The sequence below is a fragment of the Arvicanthis niloticus genome, chromosome 18, assembly GCF_011762505.2.
Source record: "Arvicanthis niloticus isolate mArvNil1 chromosome 18, mArvNil1.pat.X, whole genome shotgun sequence".
NCBI classification, from domain to species: Eukaryota; Metazoa; Chordata; class Mammalia; order Rodentia; family Muridae; genus Arvicanthis; species Arvicanthis niloticus.
In genome coordinates, this window is record NC_047675.1 from 6,302,431 (window position 1) to 6,318,518 (window position 16,088).

Here is a 16,088-nt window from a genome sequence, read left to right on the forward strand (position 1 = left end):
AATTGAGCCCTGCAATAGCAGTCAAGTTGTTGTGCTGTCTCTGCCTGTTGTGCTATCTCTCTGTTCCCCAGAAAAATCACTAGATTCCTTATCTTTGTAATGACAAGCCTGACCTAGGTTTGCACAGTGATATTAATGTGTTCCTTCACATGCTTATAAAATAATTCTTAGAAAACAAAATAGCCATTGCACCCTACACAGCTAAAGAGATGAAACCCTCAAGGGAATGTTTTTCCTCAAAAACCCTCTCTTAGCATTTGCTATGTCACAGGATAAATGTGATGGCCTTTGGTAACTGGTGGCTCTTATATTTATTTTTAAAACATCTAGATGCTAAAGGTTGGCTTTAAATTATCTGCAAAGGTTTACTGTATGTCTCATCTGGATTATTTCAGTCTGTACTTCAGAATTTGAATTCCTCATCTGTCCATTCAAAGCTGAGGAGACAGATTACCAGTGTGAAATTCTGATAATCTGGTAACTTTGAAAACACAGATAATTGAATGTGTTTGAGGTAGGAAAGACTGTAACTGCCTATGACAGGCCAGGAGGTGGGAAGCTTTCTTACGAATGAGGGCAATCCTTTCTTTTTTTCTTTTTCTTTTTTTCTCAATATTCTCAGCAGCATGGAAAACAGAGCTCTAAACAGAGCTCTAGGGATGAGCCAGTTAAGAAAGTACTTGTTGTGCATGAAGGCCTGTGTTCAGACCTCCAGCATCCACATAAAGGCAAGGCGTGGTGCTGTGTACTGTAATCCCAACACTGTCAAGACAGGCAGATCCCTGGGGCTTGCTGGAAAGCCGGTCTAATTGATGAGCTCCAGGTTCCGTGAGGACCCTGTCTCAAAAAAAAACTAGTGTAGTGAGCAGTCAGGGAAGACTCTTAACATTCTCCTCTAGCAAGCACACACACAGAGAGAGAAAGAGAGAGAGAGAGAGAAAGGGGAGTAGGGTGGAGAAGGGGGAGGAGAGAGGAAGAGACAGAAAATAAAAGAAACAAAAACAGATTCACATATTATTTTATGCCAAATAAAAGTAATTCCACTCATTGCAATTGCCCTCTACTCAGGTGTAGTAAAGCTTTCCATGATTTGTGCACAGACAAGCATCCTTAATTCGGTAATGTCCTGTAGAATGCCAGAGGGCACAGGCATGCTCCTTCTGAAGTCCCAGGCCATGGTCTTCTCAAGACAGGGCTGCCATTTGGCAGCAGTGGCTCATGGGAGCATTCAGAGGAGCATGGTCCTGGTCAAGGACATTATGTCCTATTAACATTTCTTCAATGTTCATTCAAACAAAACATTCTGGACAACAGCAGCCTGGATATTTGGAAACCTTTGTTTTAAATCAGTCTGTTAAAGTCAAAACCTTTGCATGTTTTGTGGTCATTTTTAGGAAAATGCTGCTTTGAAGGGTTGGTATTAACTTTGATAAACATGTCCACACATGTGTTCCGGTACATACATTGTTGACTCCATTCACAGTCCTCAACTGTCTTGTGCTTAACAGCATCACACAAGAAGTAACACAGGCAAAACAGAAGAAGTTATGGCCGAGGTGGCTGAGAAACAAATCAGGCTGTGTGAGAAGCTTAGGATTCCCGTAAATCTCTTCTTTCCTAACCTGCGTGACTGGAACCGTTTCGCTAATGGCAGCCCTATCCCTATAAACGTATTTTATCTCTTTAAAGAAAATGGAGGAGGCTAGCCATGTCTAGGCTAAGTGGGTGTCCAAGGCCATCAGCTGAGTGTGCCTGAAAGGTGTATCAGCTGGAAGCTTCTAAAATGGTTACAAAAATTTATACTAAGCCTTCAGTTAGAAAACACCACATTCTCTCAGGATAGGATTTGGTGATATGAAGCTACCCTTTCTTTCTGCTGAAGCCAGACCTGGTGTGACTTATAAAGGAAAGCTTCAGTAGTGACCAACTCTCTTTTGCTATTATTAATGTAAGTAATATACGCTGAACAGGGGCTTAAGCAGTGTAGGAAAAATTAAACATTTACAATGTCATCTCTTCCTTACTTCCCAGAGTACTGAAGAGAAGAGTCAAGTCTCCCAGAGTCTTGTAACACTACTCTGACAGTTAGTTGTGATTCGTAAAGGAAACGTGATATGAGAAATTACCAAGTAAACATTACTATTAATTATCATTATTATTATTATTTTAGCAAGAGGAGGTACAAGTGTACCCCAAAACAGAAAAACCCTTAATTTTCCTTATGGAATGTGTACGCTTGTGTATTTCTCATTTACTTAACCAGTTCGTTTGTTGAAATGTCACAGCTCTGCAACAGAACCAGGATAGCTCCCTAAGAGAAGGTAGAAAAGAGAGAACCCGCAGACCTGCATTCACGTTGGGCACAGCTACCCTGTTCCTGGGTTTATTCCATGCCCATTGTGAATTTTCTCACACACTTGACTTAAATGATTTCCTGAAAAACTTTCCACAGTGGAGATCTTCAAATCAATTCCAACAAAGTTTCCAGTGTGAAAATTACCTTTCTGTTACAGCCAAAGATTAATTTTTCCTTGCTTGAAAGAAATGACACGCCCTAGTAATTTTCATATATTCTCGAAAATGGAACATCCAGGCTTCGATGTGAAATTTGCTAAAACTGACACGGGAAAAAAAAGACCACCAGAAACATTTCTATTAATTCATGGAATTAAGAATAGCATTTTACATTTTCTCCTGCCTGAGATCCCATTTGCCTTATTACTTTCATCTGTGGCCCACAAACTTGGTGGCACAATCAACAAACCCCTCCGTGGCCGTTCATCTCTGCTCTACTTGATTTCTTCTCTCCGAGTAAATGATTAAGTTTTCATGCATTGGTTCAACCAAAATCTATGCTCAGTCAACCGCATCCTTTATTGATTACTTCTTCAGCAAACACTAGGCCAAGTGTGATATACATAATTGGACAGTTGTCAGGGGACGTGGGTGTTAACGGTCCTGTTTTCCCAGTTGGAAACTGGAATCACCTTGATACACAAATATTCTGCCCTGTTCCATTCTCATTCTTTGGACCGAGGAGTCCAGGTCCTTGGAATATATGCTTTTAACTCTCTGAGGTCTGCTTGAATGAATTTAATGATTATATCATATAATCTGCTGTTGAAGTTGCACCTGTGCACGGCATATAGGAAAACTGGAATTAATATTTGTCTAACATTTTAACCTTGCCTTTGAACTTATATAAATAATCTGTAGCCTTTCTCTAGAAAAAAAAATTGATTCCCACCTTGCACCAAGGACAGACGAGCTTCTGTTAATGCCCATGCTTGCAAGCTTCCTCTCCACTTTTGTTTATGTCCCAGTAGCTGGATGGTGGCCTTGACGTGGGGCTGTACACTCGATGAGTGGAAAATGTAAGTTATAACAAGAGGACCTTCTCTGCCATTGCTTCAGCACAAAGTCCAGGATGATTGTGCACACTTGGGAAATCACTGCTCCCGGGCATCTGGAGAGAAGTTCTAAATTCCCAGTAATCATTGTGTTTATACTTGTTTGTATTCTGCTCACTAAACTTCTTTTTGTACTGCTGTTTGAAAACCATATGATTTAACTATCCTCAACAGGCCAAACCTAATCTACAGTGTACTTCTATCCAAAATCATACCCAGCTTTTAAGGAACATTAAACATATAAATAACCTCTGCTAACTCTATTTTAGATAAATAACAATGGATTTTCCCTACGGTTTTAAAGTGGTATGTAAAGATGTTTCCTTCTTCATTGTGATGTTATAGTTCAGAAAAGAGCTTGAAAAGTTAACATCAGTTTGCTAAAATATTCTTGGCCCTAGAAATATTTTACTATTATTGATTAGTATTTTATTGGCTCATATGCTTTATTTATGTTCATTTATTTATCAATATTTTATACTCTTCTTTTTCCAATTCATCTTAGTTTTTATAGACAGTTAATATTTAAAATGCTTTTAAAAATCTTTTTGAAATTATAATATTACATCATTTCTCCTTCTCTTTCCTCTTTCTAAACCCTCCCATGTACCACCCACCCCGCTGTCTTTCATATCATAGCCTCTTTTCTAAATTGTTGTTACATATCTGTGTGTGTGCACATATGTGTGTAGATATATATTCCTAAATACATAAATACAACCTACTCAGTTTGTGTAGTGTTAGCAACCCTAGACAAAGAACTACAAGCAGCTAAGAAATGCTGAGATCTGAAAAAAATATTCTTCCCCAGGGAAAAGCACACAGATTGGTTGGTTATCTAATACCAAACAATCTTCCCTGAAAACATACACATACAGACAAATATTTGAGTAAAATAGATAGTGAAGCTCTTTATAGTTTAATATATGTTCACAAACAGTGTACGTTTTCTAGAAACTTGACCTACTCCCCAGTCTGGAAGATGATTCATGATTCTGGTATGAAAAATGATGCATATGGAATCAAGAAAGGCAGTAATCACAACTTTGGGGAATGTGAAATTTTATCTTATTTCTGCTCTGTAGAGCATTGGCTTACCAACAAGAAAGGAAGAATGTATTTGATAAGCTCTAACACCCAGGGCTTCATGTGTCTGCAGGGCTGACTAACATTCATTCACTAGTTTATTGTGTAGTGGGGATTTTCACTGTAGATGCTTAGCTACGCTGGGTTTGTCTCTCATGGTAGACAGTCTCCAGCAGAGCCATGGAGGGCCAGTCACCTGCTACGTCACTGTTGGATCCCTGCCCCGTACTCACCTGCTCATTTACACAACTTTCACAACTGAGCTATTCATAATCATGTTAAAAATGAAGAAGTGGGAATTTTCTCTAGGTCTAGAACTTTAATATTATCAAAATTATTCATCTAAGAGAACAAAAGAGGAAGAGAAAGAGGTTATACCAAGTATGCATGTGGCCTGGCCCCTCCTAAGATCTGCCCACTGACTTTACATGATCCAGCTGCCTTAGGAGCAAGCTGGCTGAGGAAAATAAATGTCGCCATCCAGAGCTGGAGAGCTCACACAGGACAAGAGCCTCTCCCTCTGTGGCCTGTTGCATAACAGGTGCCCAGAACACGGCTTCTATCCTTGTTATCCTTGTTTCATACTGGTTAGATTCACCCCAATAGCAGCACATGCTCACAGATTTGGAGGTATATGTAGTCATTTTAGAGAGAGAGAGAAAATGGAACCATACTTAGAAAACAGCTTTTGAGAGAGAGAGAGAGAGAGAGAGAGAGAGAGAGAGAGAGAGAGAGAGAGAGAGATTTAAAAAGTAAAGGAAAACAAAAAATAAAGAAAAAGAAAAAAGGAAGGAAACATCTGTACATATAATGCTACTGTGGGGCAAAATTCACTAATTTATTTAATAAACATTTTTTCCACTATGTTATGACAAAATTCCCATAAGCATCACCTGGCTTCTCGGCAGGTACTGTCCCTGAGACTGACCACCTGGAGGAAACTGCCTCCTGTGTGTGCTGAGAGCAGCTGGGAACAGGAAGGGCAGAGCTGAAGTGCAGAGGCAAACCAGAGCTTCCCAAGACAGAGATTTGCCAAACACTGGTGCAGAACAGGTCACACCGTGTGGTGTTGGAGATGCACCCAAAATAGCCATGCATTGTAGAGGAGAGCAAGACACTGCATGGACAGAGAGAGAGAGAGAGAGAGAGAGAGAGAGAGAGAGAGAGAGAGAGAGAGAGAGAGAGAGAGAGACAGAGAGAGAGAGAGAGAGACAGACAGAGAGAGACAGAGAGAGAGAGAGAGCCCTGCTCAGTGTCAGGGTGAGATCAGAAGCAAAGGACCAAGGCAGAGAGAGCAGAGATGACCTGGATTCACAGTATCACCCCCTGGCCTGTGTGTGCCAGGCCAAGTCGAGGGTGGAGGAGGAGGCAATGGTCCATGGGTTGAAAGTGTACTGAGAGTCTGTCATCTACAGGTCAACATGCAAGGGCAGCCCCTCGGTGTGCATTACAGTTTATGATCTCTATGAATACTTGGTCAGTATTGTGCTCAGGAGATTTGGCTTTAAATTCTTTCTAATTGCCCTTTAAGAGCAAATTTGCCCTTCCAATGCCAGTCTTGCTCTTACATGGACTGTCAAACCAAGGCACTGCAGGATTTTAGCTACTTTGTGTCATTCATAGGGGCAGTTACAGTTCAAGTCCCATGTGGTTTTACATTCACCCCACCAAGCTGACAGAGAAACCCTTGGGTTATAAAACATCTGCTAGGCTTTTAAAGTTCAGAGTTTGCTTGCTTGCTTGTGAGACACTGTTTCATGTATCTCAAGCTGGGTTGTAACTCACAAGGATGACCTTGAACTTCTGATGCCCCTCCCCCTGTAACTCACAGGATGACCTTGAACTTCTGATGCCCCTCCCCCTGTAACTCACAGGATGACCTTGAACTTCTGATGCCCCTCCCCCTGTAACTCACAGGATGACCTTGAACTTCTGATGCTCCCCACCTCTTCTCTACCTCCCCAGTACTAGGATGGCTCATGGTTGGTGTGGGGCTGGAGATCAAACCCAGGACTTTGATCTCCCTACCAGTTGAGCTGCATTCCCATCTCACTAAGTCTCCTGACTGAAATTTGTCAGGGAACTCCTTATGTCCCCATGACTGAGAATCCCTCGTGTTTTCCTTGATGCTTAGCCCTCATGTGGACTCTGTCTTCCGTCTATCCACCTTCCAGCCTCCATGCCTGCCTCCAGAAGTATTTGAGTGACTAGCATTTACTGTGGACTCGGCTGGAAGATATGGGTCTCCTTGAGTATTTTGCTGGACTAAATACCACTTTATGTGTGTGACTTTAGTGATGCCTGAAATGTTGCTGAAAGACACTTACAAGACAGTATTCACTTTGTATGCATTGTGTGTGTATGAGAGAGAGAGAGAGAGAGAGAGAGAGAGAGAGAGAGAGAGAGAGAGAGAGCTCTTAAAGGAGATTTATTGAGACAATTCATAAAACTATACTAATTCTCCTTTTTTAAAAATTGGATACTTTATTTATTTACATTTCAAATGCTATCCCCTTTTCTGGTTCCCCTCTGCAAACCCCCTATCCCATCCCCCACTTACCCTGCTTCTATGAGGGTGCTCCCCCACCCACCTACCCACCCACTCCCACCTTACCGCCCTAGCATTCCTCTACACTGGACATCGAGCCTCCACAGGACAAAGGGCCTCCCCTCCCACTGATGCCAGATAAGACCCCTTCAGCTCTTTCAGTTTTTCCCCTAACTCCTCCATTTGGGGTTCCTGTGCTCAGTCCAATGGTTGGCTGCAAGCATCTGCATCTGTATTGGTCAGGCTCTGACAGAGTCTCTCAGGAGACAGCTGTATCAGGCTCCTGTCAAGAAGCAAATCTTGTCATCTGCAATAGTGTCTGGGTTAGGTGTCTGAATATGAGATGGATCCCCAGGCGGGGCAGTCTCAAGATGGCCTGTCCTTCAGACTCTGTTCCACTCTTTGCAACTGTATTTCCTTTAGACAGGAGCAATTCTGGATTAAAATTGTGGAGATGGGTGGGTAGCCCCACCTCTCAACCAGGGGCCCATGCCTAACCTCTTGCTATGGTCTCTGCAGTTTCTCCCTCCCCACTGTGGGATTTCAGCTAATGTCATCCCTGTGGGGTCCTGAGAGCCTCTTGCTTTCTTGGCATCTGGAACTTTCTGTTGCTACCCCCAGTTCCACATCCCACATTGCTACACACCTCTGTTTAATTTCCTATCCCTCTGTTCATCTCTTCCATCTCCTCCCATACCTGATTCTGCCCCTCATTTTCCCCTCCTCTTCGCTTTCTCCCAAGTCCCTCCCACCCTCTACTTCCCTTGTTCCCCCTTCTAAGTAGGACTGAAGCAGCCACTCTTTGGTCTTCTTTCCTCTTAAGTGTCCTGTGGTCCGTGAGCTGTATCATGAGTATTCCACCCATCAGTGAGTACATACTATGTGTATTCTTTTGTGACTGAGTTACCTCACTCAGGATAAGATTTTCTAGATCCATCCATTTGCCTGCAAATTTCATGAAGTCATTGTTTTTAATAGCTGAGTAGTACTCCATTGTGTAAATGTACCACATTTTCTATATCCATTGTGTAAATGTACCACATTTCTATATCCAGATGAGGGACATCTGGGTTGTTTCCAGCTTCTGGCTATTATATATATGGCTGCAATGAACATAGTGGAGCATGTGTCCTTATTACATGTTGGAGCATCTTCTGGGTATATGCCCAAGAGTGGTATAGCTGGGTCCTCAGGTAGTACTATGTCCAATTTCCCGAGGAACTGCCAGACTGATTTCCAGAGTGGTTGTACCACCTTGCAATCCCACCAACAATGGAGGAGTGTTCCTCTGTCTCCACATCCTCGACAGCATCTGCTGTCACCTGTGTTTTTGATCTTAGTATTCTTAGTATTCACTGGTGTGAGGTGAAATCTCAGGGTCATTTTGATTTGCATTTCCCTGATGACAAAGGATGTTGAACATTTCTTTAGGTGCTGCTTGGCAATTTGAGTTTTCTCAATTGAGAATTCTTTGGTTCTCTGGAGTCTAACTTCTTGAGTTCTTTGTATATATTGGATATTAGCCCTCTAACAGATGTAGGGTTGGTAAAGATCTTTTCTCAATATGTTGGTTGCCATTTTGTCCTATTGACAGTGTCGTTTGCCTACAGAAGCTTTGCAACTTTATGAGGTTCGATTTGTCAATTCTTGATCTTAGAGCACAAGCCATTGTTGTTCTCTTCAGGAAATTTTCCCCCGTGCCCATGTATTCAAGGTTCTTCCCCAGTTTCTCTTCTATTAGATTCAGTGTGTCTGGTTTTATGTGGAGGGTCTCGATCCACTTGGACTTGAGCTTTATACAGAGAGATAAGAATGGATCAATTTACATTTGCCTACATGCTGACCTCCAGTTGAACCAACACCATTTGTTGAAAATGCTGTCTTTTTTTCCACTGGATGGTTTTAGCTCCTTTGTCAAAGATCATGTGAGCATAGGTGTGTGGGATCATTTCTGGGTCTTCAATTCTATTCCATTGATCTTCCTGCCTGTCTCTGAACTAATAATGCAGTTTTTATCATTATTGCTCTGTAGTACAGCTTGAAGTCAAGGATGGAGATTCCCCCAGATGTTCTTTTATTGTTGAGAATAGTTTTTTGCTATCCTGGGCTTTGTGTTATTCCAAATGAATTTGAGAATTGCTCTAACTCTGTGAAGAATTGAGTTGGAATTTTGATGGGGATTACATTGAATCTGTAGATTGCTTTTGGCAAGATGGCCATTTTTACTATATTAATCCTGCCAATCCATGAGCATGGGAGATCTTTCTATCTTCTGAGGTCTTCTTTGATTTCTTTCTTCGGAGACTTGAAGTTCTTGTCGTATAGATCTTTCACTTGTTTGGTTAGAGTCACACCAAGATATTTTATATTGTTTGTGACTATTGTGAAGGGTGTCATTTCCCTAATTTCTTTCTCAGCCCATTTATCCTTTGAGTATAGGAAAGCTACTGATTTGTTTGAGTTAATTTTATATCCAGCCACTTTGCCAAAGTTGTTTATCAGCTGTAGGAGTTCTCTTGTGGAATTTTTGGGTCACTTAAGTATATTATCATATTACCTGCTAATAGTGATATTTGACTTCCTTTCCAATTTGTATCCCCCTTGACCTTCTTTTGTTGTCTAATTGCTCTAACTAGAACTAGTATGATATTGAATAGATAGGGAGAGAATGGGCCTTGTCTAGTTCCTGATTTTAGTGCAATTGCTTCAAGTTTCTCTCCATTTAATTTGATGTTGGGTACTGGTTTGCTGTATATTGTTTTTACTGTGTCTAGGTATGGGCCTTGAATTCCTAATCTTTCCAAGACTTTTACCATGAAGGGATGTTGAATTCTGTCAAATGCTTTTTCAGCATCTAATGAAATGATCATGTGGGTTTTTTTTCTTTGAGTTTGTTTATGTAGTAGATTACGTTGATGGATTTCTGTATATTGGACCATCCCTGCATTCCTGGGATGAAGCCACTTGCCCGTGGTGACCAATCGTGTTGATGTGTTCTTGGATTCAGTTTGTGAGAATTTTATTGAGTATTTTTGCATTGATATTCATAAGGGAAATTGATCTGAAGTAATCTTTCTTTGTTGGGTCTTTGTGTGGTTTTGGCATCAGCATAACTGTGGCTTCATAGAATGAATTGGGTAGTGTTCCTTCTGTTTCTATTCTGTGGAATAGTTTGAAGAGTATTGGTATTAGGTTTTCTTTTTTTATTTTTTTTTCTTTTTTTTTGTCATTGGGAGACTTTTAATGACTGCTTTTATTTCTTTAGAGGTTATAAGACTGTTTAGATGGTTTATCTGATCCTGGAATCTGTCTAAAAAATTGTCCATTTCATCCAGATTTTCCAGTTTTGTTGAGTATACACTTTTGTAGTAGAAACTGATTGTTTTTTTTTAATTTCCCTAGTTTCTGTTTTTATATCTCCCTTTTTATTTCTGATTTTGTTAATTTGGATACTGTCTCTGTCTCTGTCTCTGTCTGGCTAAGGATTTATCTAACTTGCTGATATTCTCAAAGAACAAGCCCCCGGTTTTGTTGATTCTTTGTATAGTTCTTTTTGTTTCTACTTGGTTGATTTCAGCCCTGAGTTTGATTATTTCCTGCTGTCTAATCCTCTTGGTGTATTTGCTTCTTTATGTTCTAGAACTTTCAGGTGTGCTTTCAAGTTGCTAGTGTATGCTTTCTCCAGTTTCTTTTTGTTTTTCTTTTAGCACTGCTTTCATTGCATCCCGTAAGTTTGGGTATGTTGTGCCTTCTTTTTTCATTAAATTCTAAAAAGTCTTTAATTTCTTTCTTTATTTCTTCCTTGACCAATTTATCATTGAGTTTCCATGTGTATATGGGCTTTTCATTGTTTTTATTGTTATTGAAGATCAGCCTTAGTCGATGGTGAGCTGATAGAATGCATGGGATTATTTCAATCTTGTATCTGTTGAGGCTTGCTATGTGACTAATTATATGGTCAGTTTTGGAGACGATATCATGAGATGCTGAGAAGAAGGTATATTCTTTTGTTTTAGGATGAAAGGTTTATAAATATCTGTTAAATCCATTTGGTTCATAACTTCTGTTAGTTTTACTGTGTCTCTGTTTCCATGACCTGTCCATTGCTGAGAGTGGGGTGTTGAAATCCCCCACTATTATTGTGTGAGGTACAATGTGTGCTTTGAGCTTTAGTAAAGTTTCTTTTATGAGTGTAGGTGCCCTTGCATTTGGAGCATAGACGTTCAGAATTGAGAGTTCCTCTTGCTAGATTTTTCCTTTGATGAGTATGAAGTGTCCTTCCTTATCTTTTTTTTGATACCTTTAGTTGAAAGATAATTTATTTGATATTAGAATGCTATTCCAGCTTGTTTCTTAGGACCATTTGCTTGAAAAATTGTTTTCCAGCCTTTTACTCTGAGGTAGAGTCTGTCTTTGTCACTGAGGTGCATTTCCTGTATGCAGCAAAATGCTGGGTCTTGTTTACATATCCAGTCTGTTAGTCTATGTCTTTTTATTTGGAAATTGAGTCCATTGATGTTATGAGATATTAAGGAAAAGTGATTGTTGCTTACTGTTATTGTTTTTGTTAGAGATGGAATTATGTTTGTGTGACTATCTTCTTTTGGGTTTGTTGAAAAGAGATCTTTTTTTTTTTTTTTTTTTTTGGTTTTTCTAGGGTGTAGTTTCCCTCCTTGTGTTGGAGTTTTTCATCTATTATCCTTTATAGGGCTGGATTTGTAGAAAGATATTGTGTAAATTTGGTTTTGTCATGGAATATCTTGGTTCCTCCATCTATGGTAATTGAGAGTTTTGCTGGGTATAGTAGCCTAGGTTGGCATTTGTGTTCTCTTAGGGTCTGTATGACATCTGTCCAGCATCTTCTGGCTTTTATAGTCTCTGGTGAGAAGTCTGGTGTAATTCTGATAGGTCTGCCTTTATATGTTACTTGGCCTTTTTCCCTTACTGCTTTTAATATTCTTTGTTTTCTGCATTTGATGTTTTGATTTTTATGTGTCAAGAGGAATTTCTTTTCTTGTCTAGTCTATTTGGAATTCTATGGGCTTCTTGTATGTTCATGGGCCTTTCTTTCTTTAGATTAGGAAAGTTTTCCTCTATAATTTTGTTGAAGATATTTACTGGCCCTTTAAGTTTAAAATCTTCACCCTCATCTATACCTATTATCCTTAGGTTTGGTCTTCTCATTGTGTCCTGGATTTCCTAGATGTTTTGGGTTAGGAGCCTTTTGCACTTTGCATTTTCTTTGACTGTTATGCCAAAATTTTCTATGGTATCTTCTGCACCTGAGATTCTCTCTTCTATCTCTTGTATTCTGTTGGTGATGCTTGCGTTTATGACTCCTGATCTCTTTTCTAGGTTTTCTATCTCCAGGGTTGTCTCCCTTAGTGATTTCTTTATTGATTCTATTTCCACTTTTAGATCCTGGATGACTTTGTTCAATTTCTTCGCCTGTTTGGCTGTGTTTTCCTATTTCCTCTTTAAAGACTTCTACATGTTTGTTTACCTGTGTTCTTCTGCTCATAAATATTTTTAAGGAAATTATTTATGTCATTCTTAAATCCTCTGTCATCATCATGAGATGTGATTTTTAAATCAAAATCTTGCTTTTCCAGTATGTTGGGGTATCCAGGGCTCACTGTGGTGCAAGAACTGGGTTCTGATGATGCCAAGTAGCCTTGGTTTCTATTGCTTATGTTCCTGCCCTTGCCTTTCACCATCTGGTTATCTCTGGTGTTAGCTAATCTTGCTGTCTCTGACTGTGGCTTATCCTTCCTATACGCCTGTGTGCCAGCACTCCTGGGAGACCAGTTCTCTATGGGGCAAATTTGGGTATGGAGAGCTGTAACACAGGGTCAGCTCCGGGGTGCAGATGGAGACTGGATGGATCCTATCCCGGTTGTCCTGTGGTCTCCAGGCAGGTCCCTCAGACCAGAAGTGGTGGTCTTACCTGTGCTCACAGGTGTGCCAGCACTCCTGGGAGAGCAGCTGTCCCATTGGGATTTGGCTATGAAGAGCCGAGGCACAGGGTCAGCTCCAGGTGCAGATCCTAATGTCCTTTCAAATCCCACAACTTGGTGGTTGTAATACATGCACAGAATTGGGTAGCTATAACTACCTTCTGTTTCAGGAACTCTCCATTATTCTATACAGGAACCCTGTATGGGTTACTCTTCATCTCCCTCCCTCAGATTCTGGCAGACATTAGCCTACTTCCTGTCTTTGTTGGGTTTTTTCCATTCTTCACACTGTATAAAATGAATACACAATATATAGTCTTGGTGTCTAACTCTTTTCACCAAGTATTTTCAAGTTTTTCTTGGTTTATCATGTATAGGTGCTTCATTTTTATGGCAAAGTAATATTCTACTGTATGAACATACCACATCCTAAGGCATCGTCTAATTGATGAACTTTTCAGTAGTATCCGCTCAGTGGATATTATTCAAAACACTGCTCTGACATCAATGTGTAGATTTTTGTGTGGACACATCACTGTTTCTCTTGGTTGCGTATCTTGCAGCCAGATTTCTGGACCATGTGTTAACTCTGTGCTTTTGAGGAACTGTCTATTTGTTTTCTAAAGTGGTGGCGCCAATTCACATTCACACCAACCATCCTTGAGGCTTTAGAAGTCTGAGTTTTCAACACATTTGCACCTAAGGCTCAGGGAGCATCACTGAAGAGAGGTTGGAAAGACCTCTGGTCTGTGGGTGCCAAAGAACAGGATATCTACCGTAAGGTTGTGTCTTCAATATATGACAAGGAAGCCGCACCCATGTAATATTGACAATGTGGCCACTTATAAAAGACCTGAAGGACTTTAAACAGGACCAGCTGACACGCTGACATGGATGGGAGAAATCTCCCAAAGCCCCACCCTAAATGAAGAGCTGCAGGCTGCTGAAAGAGGGAGAATCAGCTTTCTCCAAGAACAAGCCCCTACATAGGTTATCCAATCCCAAGTGGCCAACCCTAAAAAAAAAATACATATGAGCAACATTAAACGGGCATAGCAGGTTATGTATGCATGGGTTTGGGGTGTGTGTGTGTGTGTGTGTGTGTGTGTGTGTGTGCACGTGCACACACTCGAGTGTGTCTATGTGTGTGCATGTGTATATGTGTGTACATGAAATGATAATAACTAAAGAGGAAGAGGATATGAATTTTCAAAGGAGTAGAGAGGACCTGAGAGAAGTTGGAGTGGGGGAGAGGATGAGGAGGAATTGGTGTACTTGAATAGAATTCAAATACTTAACTTAAAATGTTTTGAGTTTTAACTCATTGCATACTCCAACAGAGATAAGCAGGGTCTAAAGAAATGTGTGTATTTTAAGTCTAACTGTCCTGACCAACACCCCACATTCTTTACAGTGAAGACAAAATGTCGTCTTTTCACATCAATGATGAGATGGTACACTAACAGTTCCCTATTTTATTCTAGCCAAGGAGAGACGACAGAAGCAATTAAATACCTGGAGAAGTTCGTGATAATTGCAAGAAACAACTTCCAAAGCCTCGATGTGATTCAAGCATGCACGATGCTCGGCGACATCTACAATGAAAAGGTGAGTGCTGTGTCCTTTGTGTGTGGGAAAGCGTGCAGAGGCTGCAGTCTGCACCCAGTTTATACTCATCATCCCACAAGTCAGTATGGAAAGTGGCTGAGATTGCAGGCTGTAGCACAGACCCAAGGCAAGAAGTGGAACCAGAAAGACCTCTTTCCTCCTCATCTGGTATTCAGAGGTGTCTGGGGTACCGGTGCCACCACCAGTGACCACTGCCATTCAGTTCTTACTCCAAGTAACTGTCTGTGAGGAACAATGAAAAAATTTAAATTCAAAGGCACTTTGTGAAGACTGATGGCTCTTATCAGCTTGCTCTGATGCTCTTTTCTTTGTCCAAATTCTTATTTTTTTAACCCAATTGGGATGCTCCTTAATAAGCCTCAACAGGAGAAGAAAGGAAAAATCCTAAGAATGATTACAAAGGGAATTTAGACTAGGGGGTTTTGCAGCATCCCAGGAACCATGATTAGTAAATGCACCAGTTGTAATATCAGTTTTATTATCTTCAGTTGCCCAGGGTCTCCTTTAGAAACCGTATGGAAGAAGCCAGTTTCTCTGGTTATAATTGCTATTTTGATCATGAGTCAGATCCATCATTTTTTAGGGTAATTATATTCTCCAACTGTGTTCATGCACTCTGTGTTAATCTGAGTACTCAGTGATTAAAAGCACCACTGTGGTGTCCCACCGCTTGGGTGACAAACCCAGCTCCCTCACTCATAAGATCTGGGGCCTGGAACAAGTTATTTACACTTCTAGGTGCTTTGATTTTTTTTCATCTTGCAAGGTTTTTTTTTTTTTTTTTTTTTTTTTCATCTCACGGGGGTTGAGGGGATAGTAGAGGGCAGTAAACAAGACAAGGTACGATGGTGTGTGTGTGTGTGTGTTTGAACGTGTCATGATGAAAGTCATTATTTTTATAGCAACTAAAATGTTAATTTAAAAAAATCAGCACTAGAGGGCTCGAAAGATAGCTCAAAGGTTATGAGTCCTTGCTGCTCTTGAAAAAGAGGCCTGATTCCCAGCACACATACCAGGCACCTCACAGGTATGTATAACACCAGCACCATGGGATCCGACACCATTTTCTGGCCTTTGCAGTCACCTGAATACAGGTGATATACGTAAACTCACATAGTTACACATGTGCATGCGCACACGCGAGCACACACACATAAACACACAAGAAAGAAAGAAAGAAAGAAAGAAAGAAAGAAAGAAAGAAAGAAAGAAAGAAAGGAAGGAAGGAAGGAAGGAAGAGAAAGAAGGAGCTGACTAAGACATTAAAGTGTCTGTTTTGCAAGCATACCTGTTTTGCAAGCAGACCTGATTTCAGATTCCCAACACCATGTTCAACAAAAGTAGGCAGCACATGGCTATAATGGGAGGGCAAGACAGGTAGGACACTGGAGCTCATGGGCCACCCATCCTAGTGAAGTCAGTGAGCTCCAGGGTCAGTGAGACAGACCAAGCTTCAAA

The 16,088-nt window shown here is 40.7% G+C and overlaps 1 protein-coding gene across 1 annotated transcript in view; it reads left to right on the forward strand.

The window, feature by feature from the left end:
* Positions 1–16,088, forward strand: part of Ttc29 (tetratricopeptide repeat domain 29) — a 193,597-nt gene that overhangs the window by 108,441 nt on the left and 69,068 nt on the right. Inside the window, exon 9 of the mRNA XM_034522949.2 lies at positions 14,486–14,609. Within this exon, the coding sequence (XP_034378840.1) occupies positions 14,486–14,609 (124 nt within the window). The remainder of the gene's footprint in view (positions 1–14,485; positions 14,610–16,088) is intronic.